This window comes from Erinaceus europaeus, chromosome 13 (assembly GCF_950295315.1).
Source record: "Erinaceus europaeus chromosome 13, mEriEur2.1, whole genome shotgun sequence".
Taxonomy (NCBI): domain Eukaryota; kingdom Metazoa; phylum Chordata; class Mammalia; order Eulipotyphla; family Erinaceidae; genus Erinaceus; species Erinaceus europaeus.
In genome coordinates this window covers 97,925,547-97,948,495 of record NC_080174.1, presented here as the reverse complement: position 1 = coordinate 97,948,495, position 22,949 = coordinate 97,925,547, and the positions used below count along the sequence as shown (strand labels likewise).

Sequence of the window (22,949 nt, the reverse complement as noted above, 5' to 3'; positions counted from 1 at the left end):
CATCAACAACAACAACAATAATAACTACAACAACAATAAAAAGACACAAGGGCAACAAAAGGGAAAATAAATAAATAAAATTTAAAAAAAAATAAAAAAAAAGAAATACATCTTCTACATCTGGTAATTGTCCTGGCATCTTTCATGAACTCTTCTATAGTCCACTGTCATCTTCCATTTACCATTGGGCTTCTGAACTGGCCATATTGGGCTGTTACAGTTAAAACTCTGAGTAGGTTCTATGATTCCTTCCTTTAGCATGATCTGAATTGTTTCACTAATCTCTTCCATTTATTCCTTAACTGTGTACTGATTGGTGAAGCTAGATTCTGTGCGGGTCACTTAATATCAAATATATTTACAGTGTTTAGGCCACATGGAATTGCGTTAGCAATTCTCTTCATATATAAAAACTTAGGGAATATCTTAGATATTTCTCCTATACTTAAAATATTTTCTGGTGCATTACAACATGCAAATCTAACTCTAAATTGCTTCTATGACTCTTAACTACTAAATATACTATGGGTGCCTTAATGTCTCCTTGAGCTGGTGCTGAGCTTTGCGCCATGTGAGCTTAACATGCTATACTACTGCCTGACTCCCGTTTTACTCAATTTTTGTGGATACTTTTGCTGAAGAAAAATTATGAAGTTGAAAGAGATGTCAGTAGAATTTTTGGGCTTTGTCATGGTTTTAATAGGCAGGATAACTCACTACATGTTTCCAGAACCTCTTCTGTTTCCATTGCACAGCTAGGGAATTGTACCTTGTATTCACTACAGTATCTTCCATCTAGGGGCCATACTGTCCAGTGAAGAGGCTGTGCTGCTAGATTTAAAGAGTCTCAAGCTATTGCTGTGATTGATCTTCCATTTTCTGGCCTGAAAGACATTCAGGGAAAGCAGAAGAGATGGCATTTTCTTGGGTAAGTCACTTGCCCCACATCAGATTCTGTTTCTTTTTCCTCTTGAATAAGTTGTATTTTAATTGATACATGTTTAATTTACTGTTTCTGTTTTGCCCATCATATCTCTGTTTTTCTGCCAGGGTACTACTCATCCCTGGCGTATATGCCTGGCTTATGGTCATAGAATACAACATAGAACCTGAGAGCCTCAGGCAGAAACTTTGTTATCTTATCCTCCCTTGTATTGCTCTTTTCACTTAGTCCTTTTTTCTTTTATTATTTAATTTTTTAAAAATCTCTTGATTTTTTAAAACTATTTATTTTCCCTTTTGTTGCCCTTGTTTTTTATTGTTGTTGTTGTTGTTTTTGTTGTCATCATTGTTAGATAGGTCAGAGAGAAATGGAGGGGGGGGAATACATAGGGGGAAAGAAAGACACCTGCAGACCTGCTTCACAGCCTGTGCTGTGACTCCCCTGCAGGTGGGGAGCCAGAGGTATGAACCGGCATCCTTATGTACGTACTTGTGCTTGGTGCCCAACGTGTGCTTAACCCGACTCCCTATTATTTAATTATCATTTATATAATGGAAACACAAAACTATAGGATAAGAGGGCTACTATTCCACACACTTCCCACTGCTAAAACTCCATATTTAATCCTCTATCCTTTTAGCTCTCTTCTTCTTTATCCCTCTCGGAGTATCGACCCAGTGTCATTTATGGGGTTCAGAAGGTGGAAGGTCTTGCGTCTGTAATTGCTTCCCCACTGAACATGGATGTTGACATGTCAGTCCACACTCCCAACCAGTCTCTATCTTTCCCTAGTGGGGCAGAGCTTTTAGGAAGCAGAATTCATTTATTTTGCACTTTTGAAATTTATTTTATTATTCTTTTAACTTGATTTTTAAATTTTTTAATTGTCTTTATTTGAATAGAGACAGCTGGAAATTGTTGTAGTTATTATTGTTATTGTTACTGATGTCATTGTTGATATGACAGAGAGAAATGCAGTAGGAGGGGAAGACAGAGAAGGGGAGAGAAAGACAGACACCTGCAGACCTGCTTCACCATGTGTGAAGTGACTCCCCTGCAGGTTGGGAGCCGGGACTCGAACTTGGATCTTAAGGTCGTCCTTGTACCATGTGCTTTGCACCATGTGCGTTAACCCACTGCGCTCTGTCCGGCCCCCAATAAAAATTTTTTATAAAGACAAACCTTTATAAAAAAAAAAAAAAGTCCGGGAGGTGGTGCAGTGGCTAAGGAACTGGACTCTCAAGCATGAGGTCCTGAGTTTAAGCCCCAGCAGCACATGTGCCAGAGTGATGTCTGGCTCTTTCTCCTCCTGCCTTTCTTATTAAAAAATAAAATCTTTAAAAAAAAACAGAAAAAGATAAACAATTCTTATCAGTATAGATATTGTAGAATGACATTGCAGACCTACTAAGTAACTTGTACTGGAGAGCCCAGTGAATGTAAAACAGTGGGATCACAATGGATGCTACAATATGTGAATCTATATTTTCTTGCATAAATTGTATCTGTCTAGATAAAAGTACATATTCTCTCTAAACTGTCTTTTAGTAAACTTTTTTTACTTATGTATTTTCCCACATTTGTTGCCCTTGGTTTTTCATTGTTGTAGTTATTATTGTTAGTGATGTCGTCATTGTTAGATAGGACAGAGAGAAATGGATAGAGGAGGGTAAGACGGGGAGAGACAGACAACTGCAGACCTGCTTCACCACCTGTGAAGTGACTCCCCTGCAGGTAAATAATATTTTACTTCCTATTACAGAGAGAAGCGGAGGAGGGTGTACATTACTGAATAACAGTTTTTCTTTTCATCCTCCTCTTCTTTTTTCTGCCACCAGGGTTATTTCCTGAGCTCAGTGTTAGAATTTGAATCCACTGCTCCAGAAAGCAATACTTTCTTTCCATTCTATTTGGTAGGACAGAAAGAAATGGAGAGTTGATAGAGGTAGAGAGACACCTGCAGGCCTGTTCACTGCTCATGAAGTATTCCCCACTCTCAGGAGAGTATCAAAGCTCAAACCTAGGTCCTGTGTCATGGTGATGTGTACACTTAACCAGGTGCACCACTGCCCTTCACTTGATAATACTCAATTTGTGTAACATTATTGCATTTTTAACTGTTTTTTTTTGTTTTTTTGGACAATGACACTACAGAGAAGCCTAATGTGATATGATCATTCTAAATAGTATAATTTCCGTGCTTCCATAATGATGTTAATTTGTTCTTAAATATTTATTTATTCACTTTTGTTGTCCTTGTTTTTTTATTATTTTTTTATTTATCAGGGAATTAATGTTTTACATTCAACAGTAAATACAATAGTTTGTACATGCATAACACTCTCCAGTTTCCCATTTAACAATACAACTTCCACTATGTCATTTATCATTCTTCATGGACTTCTTTCTCCCCACCCACCCACCCCAGAGTCTTTTACTTGGATGCAATATGCCAATTCCATTTCAGGTTCTACTTGTGTTTTCTTTTCTGATCTTGTTTTTCAACTTCTGCCTGAGAGTGAGATCATCCCATATTCATCCTTCTGTTTCTGACTTATTTCACTCAACATGATTTTTTCAAGGTCCATCCCAGATCAGCTGAAAACGGTGAAGTCACCATTTTTTACAGCTGAGTAGTATTCCATTGTGTATATATACCACAACTTGCTGAGCCATCTGTAGTTGGACACCTGGGTTGCTTCCAGGTTTTGGCTATTACAAATTGTGCTGCTAAGAACATATGTGTACACAGATCTTTTTGGATGGATGTGTTGGGTTCCTTACGATATATCCCCAGGAGGGGAATTGCAGGGTCATAGGGTAGGTCCATTTCTAGCCTTCTGAGAGTTCTCCAGACTGTTCTCCACAGAGCTTGGACCAATTTACATTCCCACCAGCAGCTACATTGCGGCTACATTGGTTTGTTCTAGCCCTCCCCCGCCAAGAGAATTGGATCAGTCCAGTTAATTTCGTGGGTCCGCTTGACCCCGCCCCAAGGAACCCCGAGAGAGGGTTCCTGAGTTCGAGAGTGCCAGAGTTTCAGAGGGTTTCCGAGTACGAGAGTTTAAGAGTTCCAGAGTTAGAAAGAGAGTTTCAGAGGGTTCCCCAGTAAGAGAGTTCCAGAGTTCCAGAGTTGGAGAGTTCCTGAGTTCGAGAGTAAGACGGAGTGCTTGTGCCGCCGCAAAGAGACAGCAGAGTTCTGTTTGGTGATTAGTTTGTCTTAGTTTATGAATCGTTGTTCGTGAATAAAGAAATACAGCTTCCCTGCCCAGCCGTTGTCTCCGCGTCTCTGTTACCCACCGTGAAGCTAGCCCGGCCAGCTGGAGCCATCCGGAATTTTAACAACAGATATTTTATTGTTTTTGTTTCTATAGTAAAAGGAATTGATTTCTGGATTTCAATTTCTTCTAACTTAGTGTTGGCATAGAGGAATGCCACTGACTTTTGAATGTGAATTTTATAGCCTGACACCTTACTGTATTGCCTGATGATTTCCAAAAGCTTCTTGCTGGATTCCTTAGGTTTTTCCATGTATACTATTATGTCATCTGCTAATAAGGAGAGTTTGACTTCTCTTCCAATCTGTATCCCTTTAATTCCTTGCTCGTGCCTGATTGCTATGGCAAGAGCTTCCAACACTATGTAGAATAGTAATGGTGATAGTGGCCATCCCTGTCTAGTACCTGATCTGAGTGGAAATGCTTCCAGTTTTTCACCATTGAGTATGATGTTGGCTGTAGGTTTGCTATATATAGACTCCAGTATCTTCAGGAATTTTCCATCTACTCCCATTTTTTGTAGTGTTTTGATCATAAAGGGATGTTGTATTTTGTCAAAGGCTTTCTCTGCATCTATTGATATGACCATGTGGTTTTTGGTCTTGCTTTTGTTGATGTGGTGGATCACATTGATTGATTTACGTATATTAAACCAACCTTGCATGCCTGGGATAAACCCCACTTGGTCATGATGAACAATCTTTTTGATATACTGCTGTATCCGGTTGGCTAGAATTTTGTTCAATATTTTCGCATCTATGTTCATCAGAGATATTGGTCTGTAGTTTTCTTTTTTGGTTGTGTCCCTGTCTGCTTTTGGTATCAGGGTGATGTTGGCTTCATAGAAGCTGGCAGGGAGTATTCCAGTGTCTTCAATCTTCTGGAAGACTTTTAAAAGTAGAGGTATTAGTTCTTCTTTGAAGGTTTTGTAGAATTCATTTGTAAAACCATCTGGTCCAGGACTTTTATTTTTGGGTAGATTTTTGATAACTGTTTCAATTCCATTAGCTGTGATGGACCTGTTCATGTTATCCACTTCCTCTTTACCTAGTTTTGGAAGTTGGTAGGTATCTAGGAAATCATTCATTTCTTCCAGGTTCTCTAGCTTGGTGGCATATAGTTGTTCATAGAAGCCTCGCATGATATGTTGAATTTCTGCGGTGTCTGTTTTGATATCTCCTCTTTCATTTACTATCCGATTTATTTGGGTCTTCTCCCTTTTTTGTTTTGTGAGTCTGGCTAAAGGTTTGTCGATTTTGTTTACTCTTTCGAAGAACCAACATTTACTTTCGTTGATCTTTTTATGGTTTTTCTATTCTCAGTGTCATTTATTTCTGCTCTAACTTTAGTGATTTCTTTCCTTCTGGTTGCTTTAGGGTTCGTTTGTTGTTCTTCTTCTAGGTCTTTAAGATGTGCAATCAGGCTGTTTGTGTTTTTTCTTGTTTCCTAATGTGTGCTTGTATAGCTATGAACTTCCCTCTTAGGACTGCTTTAGCTGTGTCCCAAATATTTTGATAGCTTGTGTCTTCATTTTCATTGAACTCTTGAAACATTTTGATTTCTTCCTTGATTTCCTCTTTGACCCAGAAGTTGTTACTGTTGAGCTTCCACATTTTGGGACTGTTACTAATCTTTTGCTGATTGTTAAGTGTTAGTTTAATTCCACTGTGGTCTGAGAAGATGTTTGGGATGATTTCAATGCTCTTGAATTGGGTGATGCTGTCTCTGTGGCCTAACATATGGTCTATCCTTGAGTATGACCCATGTATCCTAGCACCTAACCATTAAAAAAAGAGAGGGAGTCCAGTGGTAATGCAGCAGGTTAAGCACAGGTGGTACAAGAGAAGTATTGGCATAAAGATCCTGGTTTGAGCCCCCGACTCCCCAACTACAGGGGAGTTGCTTCCTAGTGGTGAAGCAGGTCTGCAGGTGTCTCTTTCTCTCCCCCTCTCTGTCTTCCCCTCCTCTCTCCATTTCTCTCTGTCCTATACGACAACAACAATATCCGTAATAACTACAACAATAAAACAGCAAGGGCCACAAAGGAGAATAAATAAATATTTAAAAGAGAGAGAGAGAAGTTATTGATCCCAGCTTCTGCATCCTAAAAAGAACTTTGGCCCATTCTCCTAGAGGCCCATGATAGAGGGAAGATGACCAGAGGGCTCTGGAGTCCAACTCCATCAGGACCCACAGAGAGAAAAGCAAGAAAGGAAGAGCATTTGGATATAGTCATAGGTGTAGATGTGGCTTGGCGAGGAAGAGAAGGGCTGGGGAGATAGCATAATGGCTATGGAAAAGACCTTCCCACCTGAGGCACCAGAGGTCCCAGGTTCAATCCCTGGCCAAATGATAAACCAGAGCTAAGCAGTGCTCTGGAGGGGAAAGAGAAAAAAGAGTGGTCCATGAGGTTGTTATGGTGGATAAAGCATTGGACTCTCAAGTGTGAGATCCAGAATTAAATCCCCGGGAGCACATGTACCAGAGTGATGTCTGGTTCTTTCTCCTCCTATCTTCTTTATGAATAAAAAAAGAAATATTTTTCCTGTGGAATGGAAAATAAAATTGGACCATGAGGCAGGGAAAAAAAGGACAAATATAGGCAGTTAGGTATAATAATTAACCATATCCTCAACCTTGTGAGATCTGCTGTTGATTCTAGTGGAGAGATTGAGACACAGGACTCAGGGAACAGTGTGGAATTATACTCTTGTTATCTTATAATTTTATATATCAATATTGTCACCAAATAATTGAAAAAATACTTCAAGAGGAAAAAGAGAGGGAAGTTACTGATACATATCTTGGGAGTTGGAGGTAGGGGGTGTGTGCAAATGCACATTTGTGGGGCTGGGTGTGGTCCACATGTTACAGTGCACAAGAACCCAAGTTTGAGCTCCCTGTCCCCACCTGCAGTAGAAAAGTTTTGCAAGCAGTGAAGCAGATCTATGTCTGTTTCTGTCTCTGGAAATATATATATATATGTAAAGGGAGAGGGAGTGAGGGAGAGACTGAAATAAAACCAAAAAATGTTCCAGAAGCCTTTGGGCCTGGCTTACATCCTTGGAACTCAGCTCATCGATGGGTCAAGCCTGCACCTTAGTGGTGATTTCATCAATTTGCAGGAGGCTTTTGGTTTTGCTGCTTTTTGGTCCATTTTCATTCTTTCCTTTTTAACCTGAGCACTGTTCAGCTGTGGCTAATGGCTGTGTCTTATGGTGATGTGGAAGGTTGAACCTGGACTTTGGAACCTCAGGCATGAGAGTCGTTTTGGGTCTTCTTCAATCCTAGATAGGCCTCCTAAGCTCTGTTGGCTACTTTATCTGGGCTTCTCAAGCTCTCCCCTGGCTACTACTAGACTTCCCTTTGTCTACATTCCTGACTCTACATGCACCACTTAGTGTCTCATTTGTAACACTTGGTGATAAAACCTATGGAGCTAAAACCCCTCTCTTGCCATTCTTGTCACACATTTCTCTCCAAGAGTCTTCCCCAGTATTGAGAAGCATACTCAAAAGTTGAAGTCATACTTAAAATATTAAAAGGGGGGGTTAGGCGGTGGCGCAGTGGGTTAAGCGCACGTGGCGCAATGCGCAGGGGCCAGCGTAAGGATCCCGGTTCGAGCCCCCAGCTCCCCACCTGCAGGGGAATCGCTTCACAGGCGGTGAAGCAGGTATGCAGGTGTCTATCTATCTCTTCCCCTCTCTCTGTCTTCCCCTCCTCTCTCCATTTCTCTCTGTCCTATCCAACAACAAAGCAACGTCAACAATGGCAATAATAATCGCAATGAGGCTGCAACAACTAGGGCAACAAAAGGAGAAAAATGGCCTCCAGGAGCGGTGGATTCATGGTGCAGGCACTGAGCCCAGCAATAACCCTGGAGGAAAAAAATATATATATTAAAAGGATAGGGCAGAGGATAGATAGCATAATGGTAATGCAGAGACTCTCATGCTGGAGGCTCCAAAGCCCCAGGTTCAATCCTCCCACCAGAAGCCAAGCTGGACAGTACTCTGCTAAAAAAAAAAAAGGGGGGGGGTGAGTCAGACAGTAGTGCAGGGGGTTAAGTGCATGGGGCGCAAAGCACAAGGACCAACTTAAGCACCCCTGTTCCAGCTCCCAGTGCAGCAGAGTCAATTCACTGGTGGTGTAGCATGTCTACAGGTGTCTGTCTTTCTCTCTCCTTCGTCTTTCCCTCCTCTCTCCATGTCTCTCTGTCCTATCTAACGACAACATCAATAACAACAATAACTACAACAACATTAAAAAATGGGAACAAAAGGGAAAATTAATAAATAAATATTAAAAATATTTTTTAAAATACTGAAAGCTACATACTGTCAGCCATTATGGTGAATCCTTAAACAAATACAAATGGAAAAACAAATACATATTATCCAGCAATACCACTACTAGGCATAGACCCAAATGATAGAACAACACTGATTCAAAGGGATATGCATAATTCATTCAGTAGCTGCTTTAATTGTTGTAGATTTGACCATGTTTTTAACGTGGTGGGGTTTATATTTTTCTATCTTGTCTGTTGTCATTCAGTTGTTGTGTTTTGTGAGTACAAGGCACACCAAATCAAAGTCCTTTCACAGATGAAATCACAAGCCTCAGAAAAGACAATACTATCCACAGAAGCAAAGATTAGTGCAGTTCCACTCAAACCAGTTAGCCAAGCAACACCTCCACTCCAAAAACAAAACAAGAACAAAAACAAATCCAAACTATATAGACACAGCAAAAATAAACAATTACAGTAGTCAGCTATAAAACACAAAAGAGAGAATCCACTCTGAGTTTAACTTCTTTCACAGGATAATTCACAAAGATGCATAAGTGATTACAGAAAAACAGGAGCAAAAAGAAAAAGATATTTCCAATAAGAAAGGAGGAATGAAAGAGAAAAGAAAAGAAAAGCAAACTCCTCAATGGAAAGTACACCCAATTGCCAATCAATAGAAAAAGCAAAATAACTATTTTTGGTCAACCTAGAGAAAAGGAAAAACAGACAAAAGTAAAACAAAGGGAAAAAAACAGTGGTCTGGGAGGTGGTGCAGTGGAGCAAGCATTGGATTCTGAACCATGAAGTCCTGCGTTCTATAAAGTTAATAAAAAAAATACAAGGAAGAAAACCTGCAAAAATAAAAATCCAGATTAATAAAACCCTAACAATCAATTTTTAGATTAAACTATTCCAGATTGGCTAAACAACCCCCCCACTTCCTAAACAAAGCAAAAATACACAATCACAAGAAGCAACTATCAATTATTCGATATTACTATCATTATACTCAGTAGGTATAATGGAAAAAGAAACATAGATAAATTAACCTAAGCAAGACCAAAGGACATTAATCTCACAGGCCCCAGCAGAGACAGAGGTTGGTCAGGTATTCAGCCACTCAGATTGAGTAAAAGTAAATAAATAAATAAAATAAAATAAAAAACATTTGCTTGGGAAAAGAACCCCCCCTCTTCTGGATGGCTCTAGATATCTTGATAATGAAGTTACCATTAAAAATTTTTTTTATTTATTCCCTTATGTTGCCCATGTTGTATTTTTGTTGTAGTTATTATTGATGTGTTTGTTGTATAGGACAGAGAGAAATGGAGAGAGGATGGGAAAACAGAGGGAGAGAAAGACAAGACACCTACAGACCTGCTTCACCGCTTGTGAAGTAGATAAATTATTTTTAGTGATCTGTCTGTAGCTGGTTCCTTTACTCTGGTGTGAGGATTGTTCTTAGGGTACAGTATGAAAGAGTCAGACTTAGAGCCAGTGGGCCAACCCCATGTTTGCTTTGTCTCTTTCAGCCTCGGTTTGCCAGCTTAAGGGTGGGTTATAGGACTCTTCCTAGGCTCCTTAGAGCTCTTCTACATTCTGCCTCTGCCACTGGCCTGGAAATCGTACCCTCACCTGCATTTCCCAGGATGAAAGCAGCCTCCTTGCAGAGCTCATGCCAGGTGTGTCTTCAGCTGCCATCTTGGCTCCATCCACTGCACCCCCCTCCCCATGTCACTGTTTTAATACAGATGTCTGAGCAGTATTTAGGTGAGGCTTGAATTAAATAAGAAAAGTAATAGACATTTTACTAGATTTTTTTTTACCTTTTTTAATTTTATTTCTTTTCCCTGTTTGTTATCCTTTTTAAAATTGTAGTTGTAGTTTTTGATGTCATTGTTGTTAGAATGGAGAGAGGAGTGGAAGACAGTGGGGGAGAGAAAGATAGCCACCTGTAGACCTGCTTCACCACCTGTGAAGCGACTCCCCTGCAGGTGGGGAGCCAAGGGCTCAAACCTGATCCTTAGGCTGGTCCCTGAGCTGTGGGCCACATGCGCTTAACACACTACTATGCTACTTCCTGACTCCCGTTTTACTAGATTATTGTGAATGCTTTTGTTGAAGAAAAATTAAGAGGTTGAAAGAGATGTCAGTAGAATTTGTGGGCTTTGTAGTCTTCATAGGCAGGATAACTCGCTAAATGTTTCCATAACCTCTTCACATTGCACAGCTAGGGTATTGTACCTTTTATTCACTACAGTATCTTCCATCTAGGGCCCATACTGTCCATTGAAGAGTTTGTGCTGCTAGATTTAAACAGAGTCTGAAGCTATTGATGTGATTGATCTTCCATTTCCTGGCCTGAAAGACATTCAGGGAAAGAGGAAGAGATGGCAGATTCTTGGGTAAATTGAATTGCCCCACATCAGATTCTGTATCTTTTTCCTCTTGAATAAGTTGTATTTTAATTGATACATGTTTAATTTACTGTTTCTGTCTCTTTCTCTCTCTTTCTGCCAAGGCACTGCTCATCTCTGGCTAACTTTGGGTCAAGGAATACAACCTGGAACATGAGAGCCGCAGGCAGAAACTTTATGTCACCTCCCCCACCTTTGTATTTCTTTTCACTTACTCTTTTTTTATTATTTAATTATTTATTTATTTATAAAATGGAAACACAAACCCATAGGAGAATAGAGTCACAATTCCATGCAGTTCCCACCAGCAGAATGCCATATCCCCTCCCCTCCCCTGATAGCTTTCCTATTCTGTATCCTCTGGAACTATGGACCCAGGGTCATTATGGGGTCCAGATCATGGAAGGTCTGGCTTCTGTAATTGCTTCTCCACTGAACATGGGCACTGACAGGTCAATCCATACTCCCAGCCTGTCTCAAGCTTTTCCTAGTGGGGCAGAGTTGTGGGGAAGCAGGACTCCTCTAGTTTATTTTTTTTGTTATTTATTTCAATGAGAGAGATAGAGATGGATCAGAGTACTGCTCAACTCTGGCTTATGTTGATGCTGGGGATTGAAAGCCTCCAATATGGAAATATTTTTCATAAACACTGGTATCTCCGCAGCCATTTTCTCTTAAAACTAATTTTCCAATTAGTATTATCACTGGGACTCAGTGTTACCATTCTTTAGTGTCATGTTACATATATACAGACATGAATAGATTTAAGAAATAGGGGGTGCTGTGAAGAAGTACAGTTGTGAGACTTCCCTCTATAGCTGTTGGAGAGATGATTCTTGAACCCATCTGAGTTCTCATAGGTGATCATTTGTGGTATGCCACAATGATTTGTGGTATCACTTGGTATGCCACGAGAAAGCGCCTGTGAAATAATTTTTGAATACCAAGACATAACTCATGTTGTAAAGTGCTACTTTGTCATACCCAGATATTGAGTTTCAAACCCTGACAACACAGATAGACATGAAAAGGGGAACTTCATAGGTATTACTGTGGAGTATTCCCTTTTTTTGGTCTAATCTTCTATCTAGAGAAAATAAATAAAATCCACCAAGAATAATGGAATCAGGCACAAATGAGGTTCATTAGAATACATCCTAATATTCAGGGTCTTCATTTTCTGTCTCTTTTTAATTTTATTTTTTAGTTATGAAAAGGAAACACTGAAAAAAAGCCATAGGATAAGAGGGGTTCAACTTCACACAATTCCCACCACTAGAACTCCCTATCCCATCCCCTCCCCTAATAGCTTTCCCCATCCAAAAATGGGCAGAGGATAGGAACAGAATATTCACAATAGAAGATCCAAAAGGCTAATAAACACATGAAAAATTGTTCCAGGTCACTGATTGCCAAAGAAATGCAAATAAAGACAGCATTGAGATAACACCTCACCCCTGTGAGAATGTCAAACATCAAAAAGGACAGCAGCAATAAGTGCTGGAGAGGCTGTAGGGACAGAGGAACCCTTCTGCACTGCTGGTGGGAATGTAAATTGGTCCAGCCTCTGTGGAAATCTGTCTGGAGAACTCTCACAAGGCTAGACATGTACCTTACGTATGACCTAGTAATTCCTCTCCTAGGGATATATCCCAAGGACACCATAACACCCAACTAAAGAGATATGTGTACACCTATGTTCATAGCAGCACAATTTGTAATAGCGAAAACCTGGAAGCAACCCAGGTGCCCAACAACATATGATTGGCTGAGAAAGCTGTGGTTATATATACACAATTGAATACTACACAGCTATTAAGAACAGTGAGCCTATCTTGGATGGAGCTAAAAGGAATTTTCTCCCTTTTAAAGTAGATTTTTAAAACAATATTTGTTTATTTAATAAAGGATTGAGCCCAAGAGAAATGGATGGAGCAGGGGAGATAGAAAGGGAGAGACATAGAAACCTGCAGCCCTGCTTCACATTTCATGAAGCTTTCCTGCTGTAGGTGGGGCCAAGGGGCTTGAACTGGTTCTTTGAACACTATAAAGTGAACACTTAATGAAGTGTGCCACCACTTGACCCCCTGGCCTTTTTTTTATTATTATTATTGGTCTTATTGATGTCATCAGTGTTAGGACAGAGAAGTGGAGAGAGGAGGGCAAGACAGAGGGGGAGAGAGAGACACCTGCAGACCTACTTCACTACTTGTGAAGCGACTTTCCTGCAGGTGAGGAGCCAGGGGTTCAAACTGGGATCCTTATTCCAATCCTTGTGCTTTTCGCTACATGCGCTTTACCTGCTGCACTACCGCCTGACTCCCACCTTCTTTTTCTCTCTACCCAACATTCTTTTCAAAGAGTTTTTTAATATTTATTTATTCCTTTTTGTTGGCCTTCTTGTTTTATTGTTGTACATTTTATTGTTGTTGTTAATTGATGTTGATGTCTTTATTGTTGGATAGGACAGTGAGAAATGGAGAGAGGAGGGGAAGACGAGAGAAAGACTGATTCCTGCAGAACCGTTGTAAATGTCTTAATTTTTGCAGATAAAGGTAATGACATTAATTCAGTATTCCTACTGAGAAGATGTCTCTCCTGGGATATCACAGACCTAACACAATTCTGCTTAGTTTCCATGTGTGCTTTTCACAACCTCTAAGATAGTATAAGATTCAGTGACTCTACAAAAGGGTAATAAACCAGAATTACTCTTTTTTTAAAAAATGAAACTTTATTGTTAGAACATACAGGTATCTGACACTCAGGGATTGTGAGCGATTTTTAATTGCACTGTGACTAAACATCTTCTTGGTTAAAGAGATTATAAATGTCTTTCTGTGCATTTACTGTGGTTGTTTATGTTACTGTACTGGGTTGTGTGAGTACATATATTGCTCATTAGTGCTTTGATGTAGAGCATGTAAATATGTTTCTTTAATTTTTTTTTACTTCATCTCTTTGTCTTGGTGATATTATCTTTGGTCTTGTCATTATGCCAAATATATTCATTTTCGTGTATTCTCAGTGGTTCATTTCTCCATTTATTTATCTTTAATATTGAGCTCAGGTTTCTGAAGACATTTCCAAATTGGATATTATGTACTGTACTGAGGATGACTTCTATAGGTTTTTTTGGTTACTGTTGTAACATCCAAGTTCATCTTAAGGAACATAAGACCTTTCACTGCCAGTCTTTCCACAATGGCTCCCTTCTCATAGAATCTTTTTGTATTTATAAATTATGTTTTACTTCCTATGATAGAGAGAGAAATTGAGGAGGATGTAGCTTACTGTGGAACAATTTTTCTTGTCCTCTGATCTTTTTTCTGCTACCAGGGTTATTTCTTGAGCTCATTGTGCAAAGTTTGAATCCACTGCTGCAGAAAGCCTGTTTTTCTTTCCATTTTATTTGATAGGAGACACCTGAAGGCCTGTCTCACTGCTCATGAAGTGGCCCTATTCAGGACAGAAGCAGGCCTCAAACCTAGGTCCTGTGTCATGGTGAAATGTACACTTAACCAGGTGCACCATTGCCCTGAACCTGATAATACTTATTTTATTTGTATAACATTCTTGCATTTTAACCCTTTATTGGACACTGACACTGCTGAGATGCCTAATGTGTTATGATGACTCTAAATAGTATAATTTCCATGCTTCCATAATGTTGTTGATTTTTTAAAAATTTTAATTAATTTATTCCCTTTTGTTGCCCTTGTTTATTGTTGTTGTCATTAATTCATCATTGTTGGATAGGACAGAGAGAAATGGAGAGAGGAGGGGAAGAAAGGGGGAGAGAAAGAAAGACACCTGGAGACCTTCTTCACTGCCTGTGAAGCGACTCCCCTTCAGGTGGGGAGCCGGGGGCTCTAAACGGGATCCTTCCGCCAGTCCTTGTGCTTTGCGCCACCTGCGCTTAACCTGCTGCGCTACCACCCGACTCCCAATGTTGTTGATTTTATAAAGAACTATGTGTGGCTAGAGATGTTTCATATTTTTTTTTAAGATTTTATTTATGAGAAAGAGACTGAGTAGTTAATATGCTAACCTGCTGCCGCTCACATTTTCTCACATGAACACATTGCACATATTTTAGGGCTCAGTGGCTTATGAAGATGTAGCCGTGATATTCACTCAAGAGGAGTGGCCACTATTGAATCCTTCAGAGAAGAAACTCTACAGAGATGTCATGTGTGAAAACTTGAGGAACTTTCTTTCCATAGGTAACTCTAATCGCCTTAATTTTTCAACTAGAATTCAAGTCACTTTTTCTTCACCAATGTAGAAATGGAGACAGTGTTATGTGAGCAGAGTTTGACTGTGACTCATAATGGATCACAAATTCAGTCTTGTCCGACAGATGGCGCAGTGGATAAAATACTGGATTCTCGACCATGAGGTCTTGAGGTTGGTCTTTGGCTACACACGTACTAGATTGATGTCTGATTCTTTCTCTCAGACTACTTTTCTCATGAATTAAGAAATAATTATTTATTTATTCCCTATTGTTGCCCTTATTTTATTGTTGTTATTGATGTTGTTATTGTTGGATAAGACAGAAAGAAATGGAGAGAGAATGGGAAGTTAGAGTGTGGTAGACAAAGACCATTTCACCTGCAGACCATTTCACCATTGTGATGCGACTACCCTGCAGGTGGGAAGCCGGGATCTCAAACCAGGATGCTGAGGCCGGTCGTTGTGCTTTGCGCCATGTGTGCTTAACTGGCTGTGCAACCACACGACTCCCCCAAAAATAAATTCTTTAAAAAGTTTTCAGGGTGGGGGTAGGTAGCACCATGGTTATACAGACTCTCAGGCCTGAGACTCTGTCCAGTCCCAGGTTCAATCCCCTGCAACATCATAAACCAGAGCTGAGCAGTGCTCTGGTAAAAATAAATGAATAAAAATAAATTCAATCTATTTGTATAATTTCTTTTTAATTATTTATTTATTCATGCAAAAGATAGGAGGAAAAAAAAAATCAGCCATAACTCTGGTACATGTGCTGCCAGGGATTGAACTTGGGACCTCATGATTGAGAGTTTTGCCTTACACACTGTTCCACCTCCCAGACCACTGTTTGTATAAGTTCTAATCCTTTATATATTTTGTAATTTTAGAAAAAATACAAGAACTTTCCACCAAAGAGCAGCATTACTTGCACAGGAGTCAACAAAGGTGAGAGTTAAACTTACAATAATATGTGATGTACCACCCAGAAAGCTATTGTGTTTTCAAATATTTTGTCTCTGTGTTATTTACCTAGTTCTGGTGCCTGCATAATTTCCCTGTAATAGGCCGCGTTCTCGAACCCAGATTCTTAAGACTTGTCCTTGTTCTTTTTGGAACATATGGTTAACCTGCTATGCTACCACTTGACTGCCACAAACAGATTAATTTTTATATAATCTCATCAAAGATACTTCATGACTAGGTTATAGAACATTTGGACAAGTGACTCAAATACAATGTATGTGACATACATGACTGAAGTTCCCATCTGACTCACTGGCAACAAAACGACCATAATGATGTTCTACATTATCTGTCTATTCTTCATGTCATAGGAAAATCTTTCTCACATGTAACAAGGAAATGGAAGTCTTAAAAAGGGGTCAAAGATGCTTAGTATTTTATAAAATAGTACACTTGGAAACAGTACGAGTATCTATAATGTATGAATACCTATATTTTTATGATACGTAGATGTAGTCCTAGAAAAGATCAATATTTTCAGTGAAAAATTTCAACACAATGCCATACCTGGCTGTTAACAAATAGTGGTTCAATTAATATATACAAAATGCCTGTAAAGATATCATTAGTTGTGGCATAATATACTTAAATGAAAGTATGTAGTTTTTACCAGTTTTTATCTTATTTATTTATTGGATAGAGACAGCCAGAAATCTAAAGGAAGGGAGTGAGAAAGAGGACCTGCAGTCCTTCTTCAGCACTTGCAAAGTTTTCCCCCTGCAGGTGGGTACTGGGGCTCAACCCAGGTCTTGCTCATTGTAGCATGTGTGCTGAGTCAGCTACACCACTGCCCATCCCCCTCCTTTTTTAGTGTTTATTGAAATAGTCCCTTTTGTTGCTCTTGTTTTATTGTTGTTGCTGTCATTGATTCTGGACAGGAGAGAAAATTGGAGAGAAGGGGAGAGAAAGATAGACACCTAAACACCTGCTTTACCACCTGTGAAGTGACTCCCCTGCAGGTGGGAAGCCATGGGATCAAACTGGAATTCCTCAAACTCTCTTTACCTTTCACACCATGTGTGTTTAGAATGCTGTGCTACATCCTGACTCCCAATTCAGCCCTTTTTAACCAATTTTTTAACTTTACTTTTAATACGAGAGTTTTAAAAAATTATTTTTATTGGATAGAGACATAATGAGAAAACGGGGAGATAGGGAGGAAGAGAGACACCTTCTGATGAGCGTCACTACCTGTGAAGTGACTCCCCAGCAGGTGGAGACCCGGGGACTTGAACTGGGATCCTAACTGGTTCTAGCTATTTGCACTGCACCTGCTAAAGCCACTGTGGTACCACCCAACTCCCTGAAGATCTTTTTCTAATTTTGAATATTTGTGATTTTTTTCATTATATGGTTCTAGTAAAATCTATTGTTAATATCTGATGTTATATAAAATTATGTTCTGCATCCTGTTAATAGAATCAGTTATATTCATTGAAATGTCATTAATTAATTGTTCATTATTTTACAGTAATACAGCCGTGAAAGTCTCTGAGGGCACAAAAAGTCAGAGTGGTAGAAAATCTCAAGAATGTGAAGTATACAACAAATTACTCACTGGTTCTATTCATCTTCAAAAATATGAAAGAATTCACAGTGGAAAGAAACCCTCTGGATGTAAACAGTGTAGTAAAACATTCAGTTGTCCCAGTTATCTTCGGGTACATGAAAGAACTCACACTGGAGAGAAACCCTATGAATGTAAACAATGTAGAAAAACATTCAGTTGTTCCAGTAGTCTTAAGCTACATGAAAGAACTCACAGTGGAGAGAAACCCTATGAATGTAAACAATGTAGTAAAACATTCCATTGTTCCAGTAAACTTAAGATACATGAAAGAACTCACAGTGGAGAGAAACCCTATGAATGTAAACAATGTAGTAAAACATTCAGTTCTTCCAGTAATGTTAAGCTACATGAAAGAACTCACAGTGGAGAGAAACCCTATGAATGTAAACAATGTTGTAAAACATTCAGTTATTCCAGTAGTCTAAAGAAACATGAAAGAAGTCACAGTGGAGAGAAACCCTATGAATGTAAGCAATGTAGTAAAACATTCAGTTGTTCCAGTATACTTAAGAATCATGAAAGAACTCACAGTGGAGAGAAACCCTATGAATGTACACAATGTAGTAAAACATTCAGTTGTTCCAGTATACTTAAAAACCATGAAAGAACTCACAGTGGAGAGAAACCCTATGAATGTACACAATGTAGTAAAACATTCAGTTGTTCCAGTAGTCTTCAGAAACATGAAAGAACTCACAGTGGAGAGAAACCCTATGAATGTAAACAATGTACTAAAACATTCAGTTGTTCCAGTAGTCTTCACTCACATGAAAGAACTCACAGTGGAGAGAAACCCTATGAATGTAAACAATGTAGTAAAACATTCAGTTTTTCCAGTAGTCTTAAGCTACATGAAAGAATTCACACTGGAGAGAAACCCTATGAATGTAAACAATGTAGTAGAGCATTCAGTTGTTCCAGTAGTCTTCGCTCACATGAAAGAACTCACAGTGGAGAGAAACCCTATGAATGTAAACAATGTTGTAAAACATTCAGCTGTTCCAGTAGTCTTAAGAAACATGAAAGAACTCACAGTGGAGAGAAACCCTATGAATGTAAACAATGTAGTAAAACATTCCGTTCTTCCAGTCATCTTCGGGTACATGAAAGAACTCACAGTGGAGAGAAGCCCTATGAATGTGAACAATGTAGTAAAACATTCAGTTTTTCCAGTAGTCTTCGAACACATGAAAGAACTCACAGTGGAGAGTAACCCTATGAATGTAAACAACGTAGTAAAACATTCAGTTGTTCCAGTAGTCTTAAGAAACATGAAAACTCACAGTGGAGAGAAAGTCTATGAATGTAAACAATGTAGTAAAACATTCAGTTGTTCCAGTCATCTTCGGGCACATGAAAGAATTCACAGTGGTGAGAAACTATAAATGTAAACAGTGTAGTAAAACATTCATTTGTTCCAGTAGTCTTTGGACACATGAAAGAACTCACAGTGGAGAGAAATCCTATGAATGTAAACAATATAGTAAAACATTCAGTTACAGTAGTCTTAAGAAACATGAAAGAACTCACAGTGGAGAGAAACCCTATGAATGTAAACAATGTAGTAAAACATTCATTTGTTCCAGTAGTCTTTGCTCACATGAAAGAATTAACACAGGAGGGAAACCCTTTAAATGTAAACAATGTAGTAAAACATTTCGACAATCCTGTATTCTATGGCAACATGAATGAACTCACAGTGGAGAGAAACCATATAAATGTAAAGTAAAACATACAGTCAATACACAACTCTTTGGACACATGAAAGAATTCACAGTGGAGAGAAACGTTATGATTGTAACCTATGTAGTAGACATTCAGGCAATGTGTAAATCTTCGGACACATGAAAACTCAGTGCAGAGAAACCTTATGAATGTAAACAAAGCATTCCTGGGATGTAGTTCTTGTTAGTTACATGATAGAACTCACAGTGGAAAGAAACCTTGAATGTGAACAATGTAGTCAAACATTTAAGCCAGTTTTCTTTGGATACATGAATGATCTCACAGTAGAGAGAAACTTAGTGAAAATAAACAGTGAAAAACTGGGAACTTAGATATCAACAATGCTTAGATGTATTCAAATCGATAACAGTTTTTGCACATATAAAATGACTGTCATTAGGAAAACAATTATCAGTGTAGACATTGTGGAGTGAGTTTACAGACCTAGAAAAGAACTTGTCCTGGAGTGACAAGTGAATGTAAAACAGTGGAATAATAGTGGATGCTACAATATGTGTATATAAATATTAAATAAATAATTGAAATTGATAAATGTCTGCTCACACTGGCCTGGTCCTTCTCAGCATGTGGAATCTGCTGAGGTGCGGAGCCAGGCCTGAACACCAGTCTGGACTGAGGTTGTATGTCTGCCTTGGGGAACCTGCTTCCCAGCTTGACCCTGCGTGTGCTTTTCAATCTTTCACTTTTGAAATAGAGAAATTAAGATTATGGTGCCCTCCCCAACCCCTGTGTGTTAAAGGCCATCATGAAGTACCTCGTGAGTGAACTATTGAAACTGAGTATCTTCATTTGTGTCAGGCAAACCTAAGCCACTTGGATGATGATGAAAAGGCTGTTTTAAAAATATACATTTTATTTAATACAGACAGAAAAATTGAGAGAGAAGGGGACCATAGAGAGGGAGAGACACCTGCCGCACTGCTTTACCACCTGAAAGTTTCACCCTGCTGTAGGGAACCAGGGACTTGAATTGAGCTCCTCATGCATTGTAGTATGTACATTGGACCAGGTGTGCCACCACCCAGCCCCTGAAAGGATGTCTTTTAAACCAGAGCACTGTTCAGCTCTGACTTGTGGTGGTGCGGGGGATGGATCCTGGGACTTTGAAGCCTCAGGCATGAGAATCTGTTTGCATACCCATTATGCTATCTACCCTTCACGAAAAGGCTGTTTTTATGGAGAATGTGGTCATGTAAAATCTCTCTGAGCAGATATGACTTATCATTATGAACTCTGATTCCACTTGCCCTGGTTTGGGAAGCAGGTGTGTGTACAGGAGATTCTAAGAGAAAATCCTGGTGGGGCAAAGCGTTCAGGCTGCTGTGGTGAGGCATTATCCAGGGATATTGTGTGTTCTCTCACCTAAAAGAGATTGCATTAAAACAGGTGTAGTTGAAGTCATGCTAGAAAGATAACAGGGTTTTCGAAGATAGGGTGATTTGTGAACTAGATTTTCATACTTGAGACCCTGAAGTCCCAGGTTAAATTCCCAACACGACCATATGCTAGAGCTGAGCAGACCACCAATGACAAAAAAAGAAGGAAAGAGTAAAAGTAGGACTAAGAAGCTCCAGTTTTGCCGGGATAGCCTGAGGGTACTTCTTCCCGAGCTAGTGCTCTCTGGCTTGGAGGGAGCTCAACTCCAGGGGGAGGTGGCATACTACCCAACATCTCCCCCTTTCTTTTTAACTATTTGCCATAGTATCAAGAGTGCGGGGCACTTTGTGAGGCAGGGAGACTGATAAGAGGCACACCTTTTTTGGGGTTCTACTGTCCCTCCTTGCTCAACCTCTCCGTGGAGAGAGAGACTAACAGGATTGACACACCCCTCAGGCTCTAGCCCTTCCAAGCTCAACCATATCCTCACAATTCCCCAACATCTTCCTCTTACTTAATGGCCACATATAACTGGGTCAATGTCTGTAAAAGGCTTCATCTCTGTCAGGGGAATAGCAGTGTAGGGGTGAACGGAAACCTGTTGGGAAGAAAGCAGAATGATAGTGTGTAAAAAGAAAGGGGGAGATGTTGGGTAGTATGCCACCTCCCCCTGTCTTCTGCTTAACCATATGCCTATATAGGGATTTACTGATCCAAAGCTTTGGTCTATTTACATAAATCACTTTTACAAGAAGCACTCCAGGGCATTGATGGTTCAGTGATAGGATTCTCGCCTGTTCCGCCCCCTCCTTGTCACACTCTGATTTTCACCAGTCACTTTTCTCTCCACCCTCTCTATATCACATCCTGTTTCCACCCTACTTGGAGAGTATAAAAACAGCTGCTCTTCTGATTAAAGACACCTGGAAATTGATTTCCGGCTCCGAGAGTTCCAGAGTGTATCTCCTGCGGAAGTTAGTGCGGCACGAGTTCCTGATCCCTCTCCCACGCAGCAGCCTAGATCGGCTCCAGTTGAGTTCTCTCCAAGCCAGAGAGCACTAGCTCGGGAAGAAGTACCCTCAGGCTATCCCGGGACAGTTTCTCATTTTTTTTCTATAGGAATTTGAGAAAGCAATCATACTTAAGGCAAAATAGCTTTACAGATATTGTGTAAAGCAGAAGTTCACAAGAGTCCATTAATACCCATTTTCAGAAAAATAGTCTGCAGTGAGTACCTCCCAACACTTCATCTGCACTATTCCATCCTTTAGGTCCATAATTGTTCAATTTGTTTGGCTTTGTATGTTAACTCTCTTCAGCCACCAGGTTCCAGATGCCAGCATGATGCTGACCAGGCTTCCCTGGACTAACGTCCCCACTAGTGTGTCCTGGAGCTCTGCTTCCCCATAGACCCACCCTACTAGGGATAGAGAGAGGCAGACTGGGAGTATGGATCGACCAGTTAACACCCATATTCAGTGGGGAAGCAATTACAAAAGCCAGATCTTCCGCCATCTGTAACCCACAACAACCCTGTGACCATACTCCCAGAGAGGTATAGAATGGGAAAGCTATCAGGGGAGAGGATGGGCTGTGGAGATCGGGTGGTGGGTATTGTGTGGAGTTATACCCCTCCTAGCCTATGGTTTTGTCAATGTCTTCTTTCTTAATAAATACAAATTTATTAACAATTGGTAAAAAGGGCTGGACAGTGGCACAACTGGCTGGGGCACATGCTAGAATTCGCAAGGACCCGAGTTTGAGACCCTCATCCTCACCTGCAAGAGGTGAAGTAGGAATGCTGGAGTCTCTGTGTTTTTCCCTCTCTATCTCCCCCTTCCTCTTGATTTCTGGATATCTCTATCTAATAAATAAATAAGATAAATTGGTGAAATCAACAAGAGAAACAAAAGGGAAAAAATTTTAATTGGTGAAATCTAAATACTTTCATATAAATATATTATGCTAAAACTAATGATATCTTTACAGGTATTTTGTATGTGTGACTTGAGTTACTATTTTTAATAGCAAGGTTTCGGTATGTGTTGAGATTTTTACTGAAAAT

At 39.7% G+C, this 22,949-nt stretch overlaps 1 protein-coding gene across 2 annotated transcripts in view; it reads left to right on the top strand.

Annotated features, from left to right (window-relative positions):
- LOC103128135 (zinc finger protein 14-like) overlaps positions 1–22,949 on the top strand; it is a 222,676-nt gene that overhangs the window by 53,711 nt on the left and 146,016 nt on the right. The window contains exons 3-5 of one of the 2 annotated variants that reach the window (XM_060205014.1): positions 15,032–15,158; positions 16,056–18,849; positions 19,351–20,039. The exons of the other annotated variant lie outside the window; for it this stretch is intronic. Of the exons in view, the coding sequence (XP_060060997.1) occupies positions 17,574–18,849; positions 19,351–19,490 (1,416 nt within the window). The 5' untranslated portion in view covers positions 15,032–15,158; positions 16,056–17,573 and the 3' untranslated portion in view covers positions 19,491–20,039. Of the gene's footprint in view, positions 1–15,031; positions 15,159–16,055; positions 18,850–19,350; positions 20,040–22,949 lie in introns of those variants that run through there. 2 annotated transcript variants of the gene reach the window in all.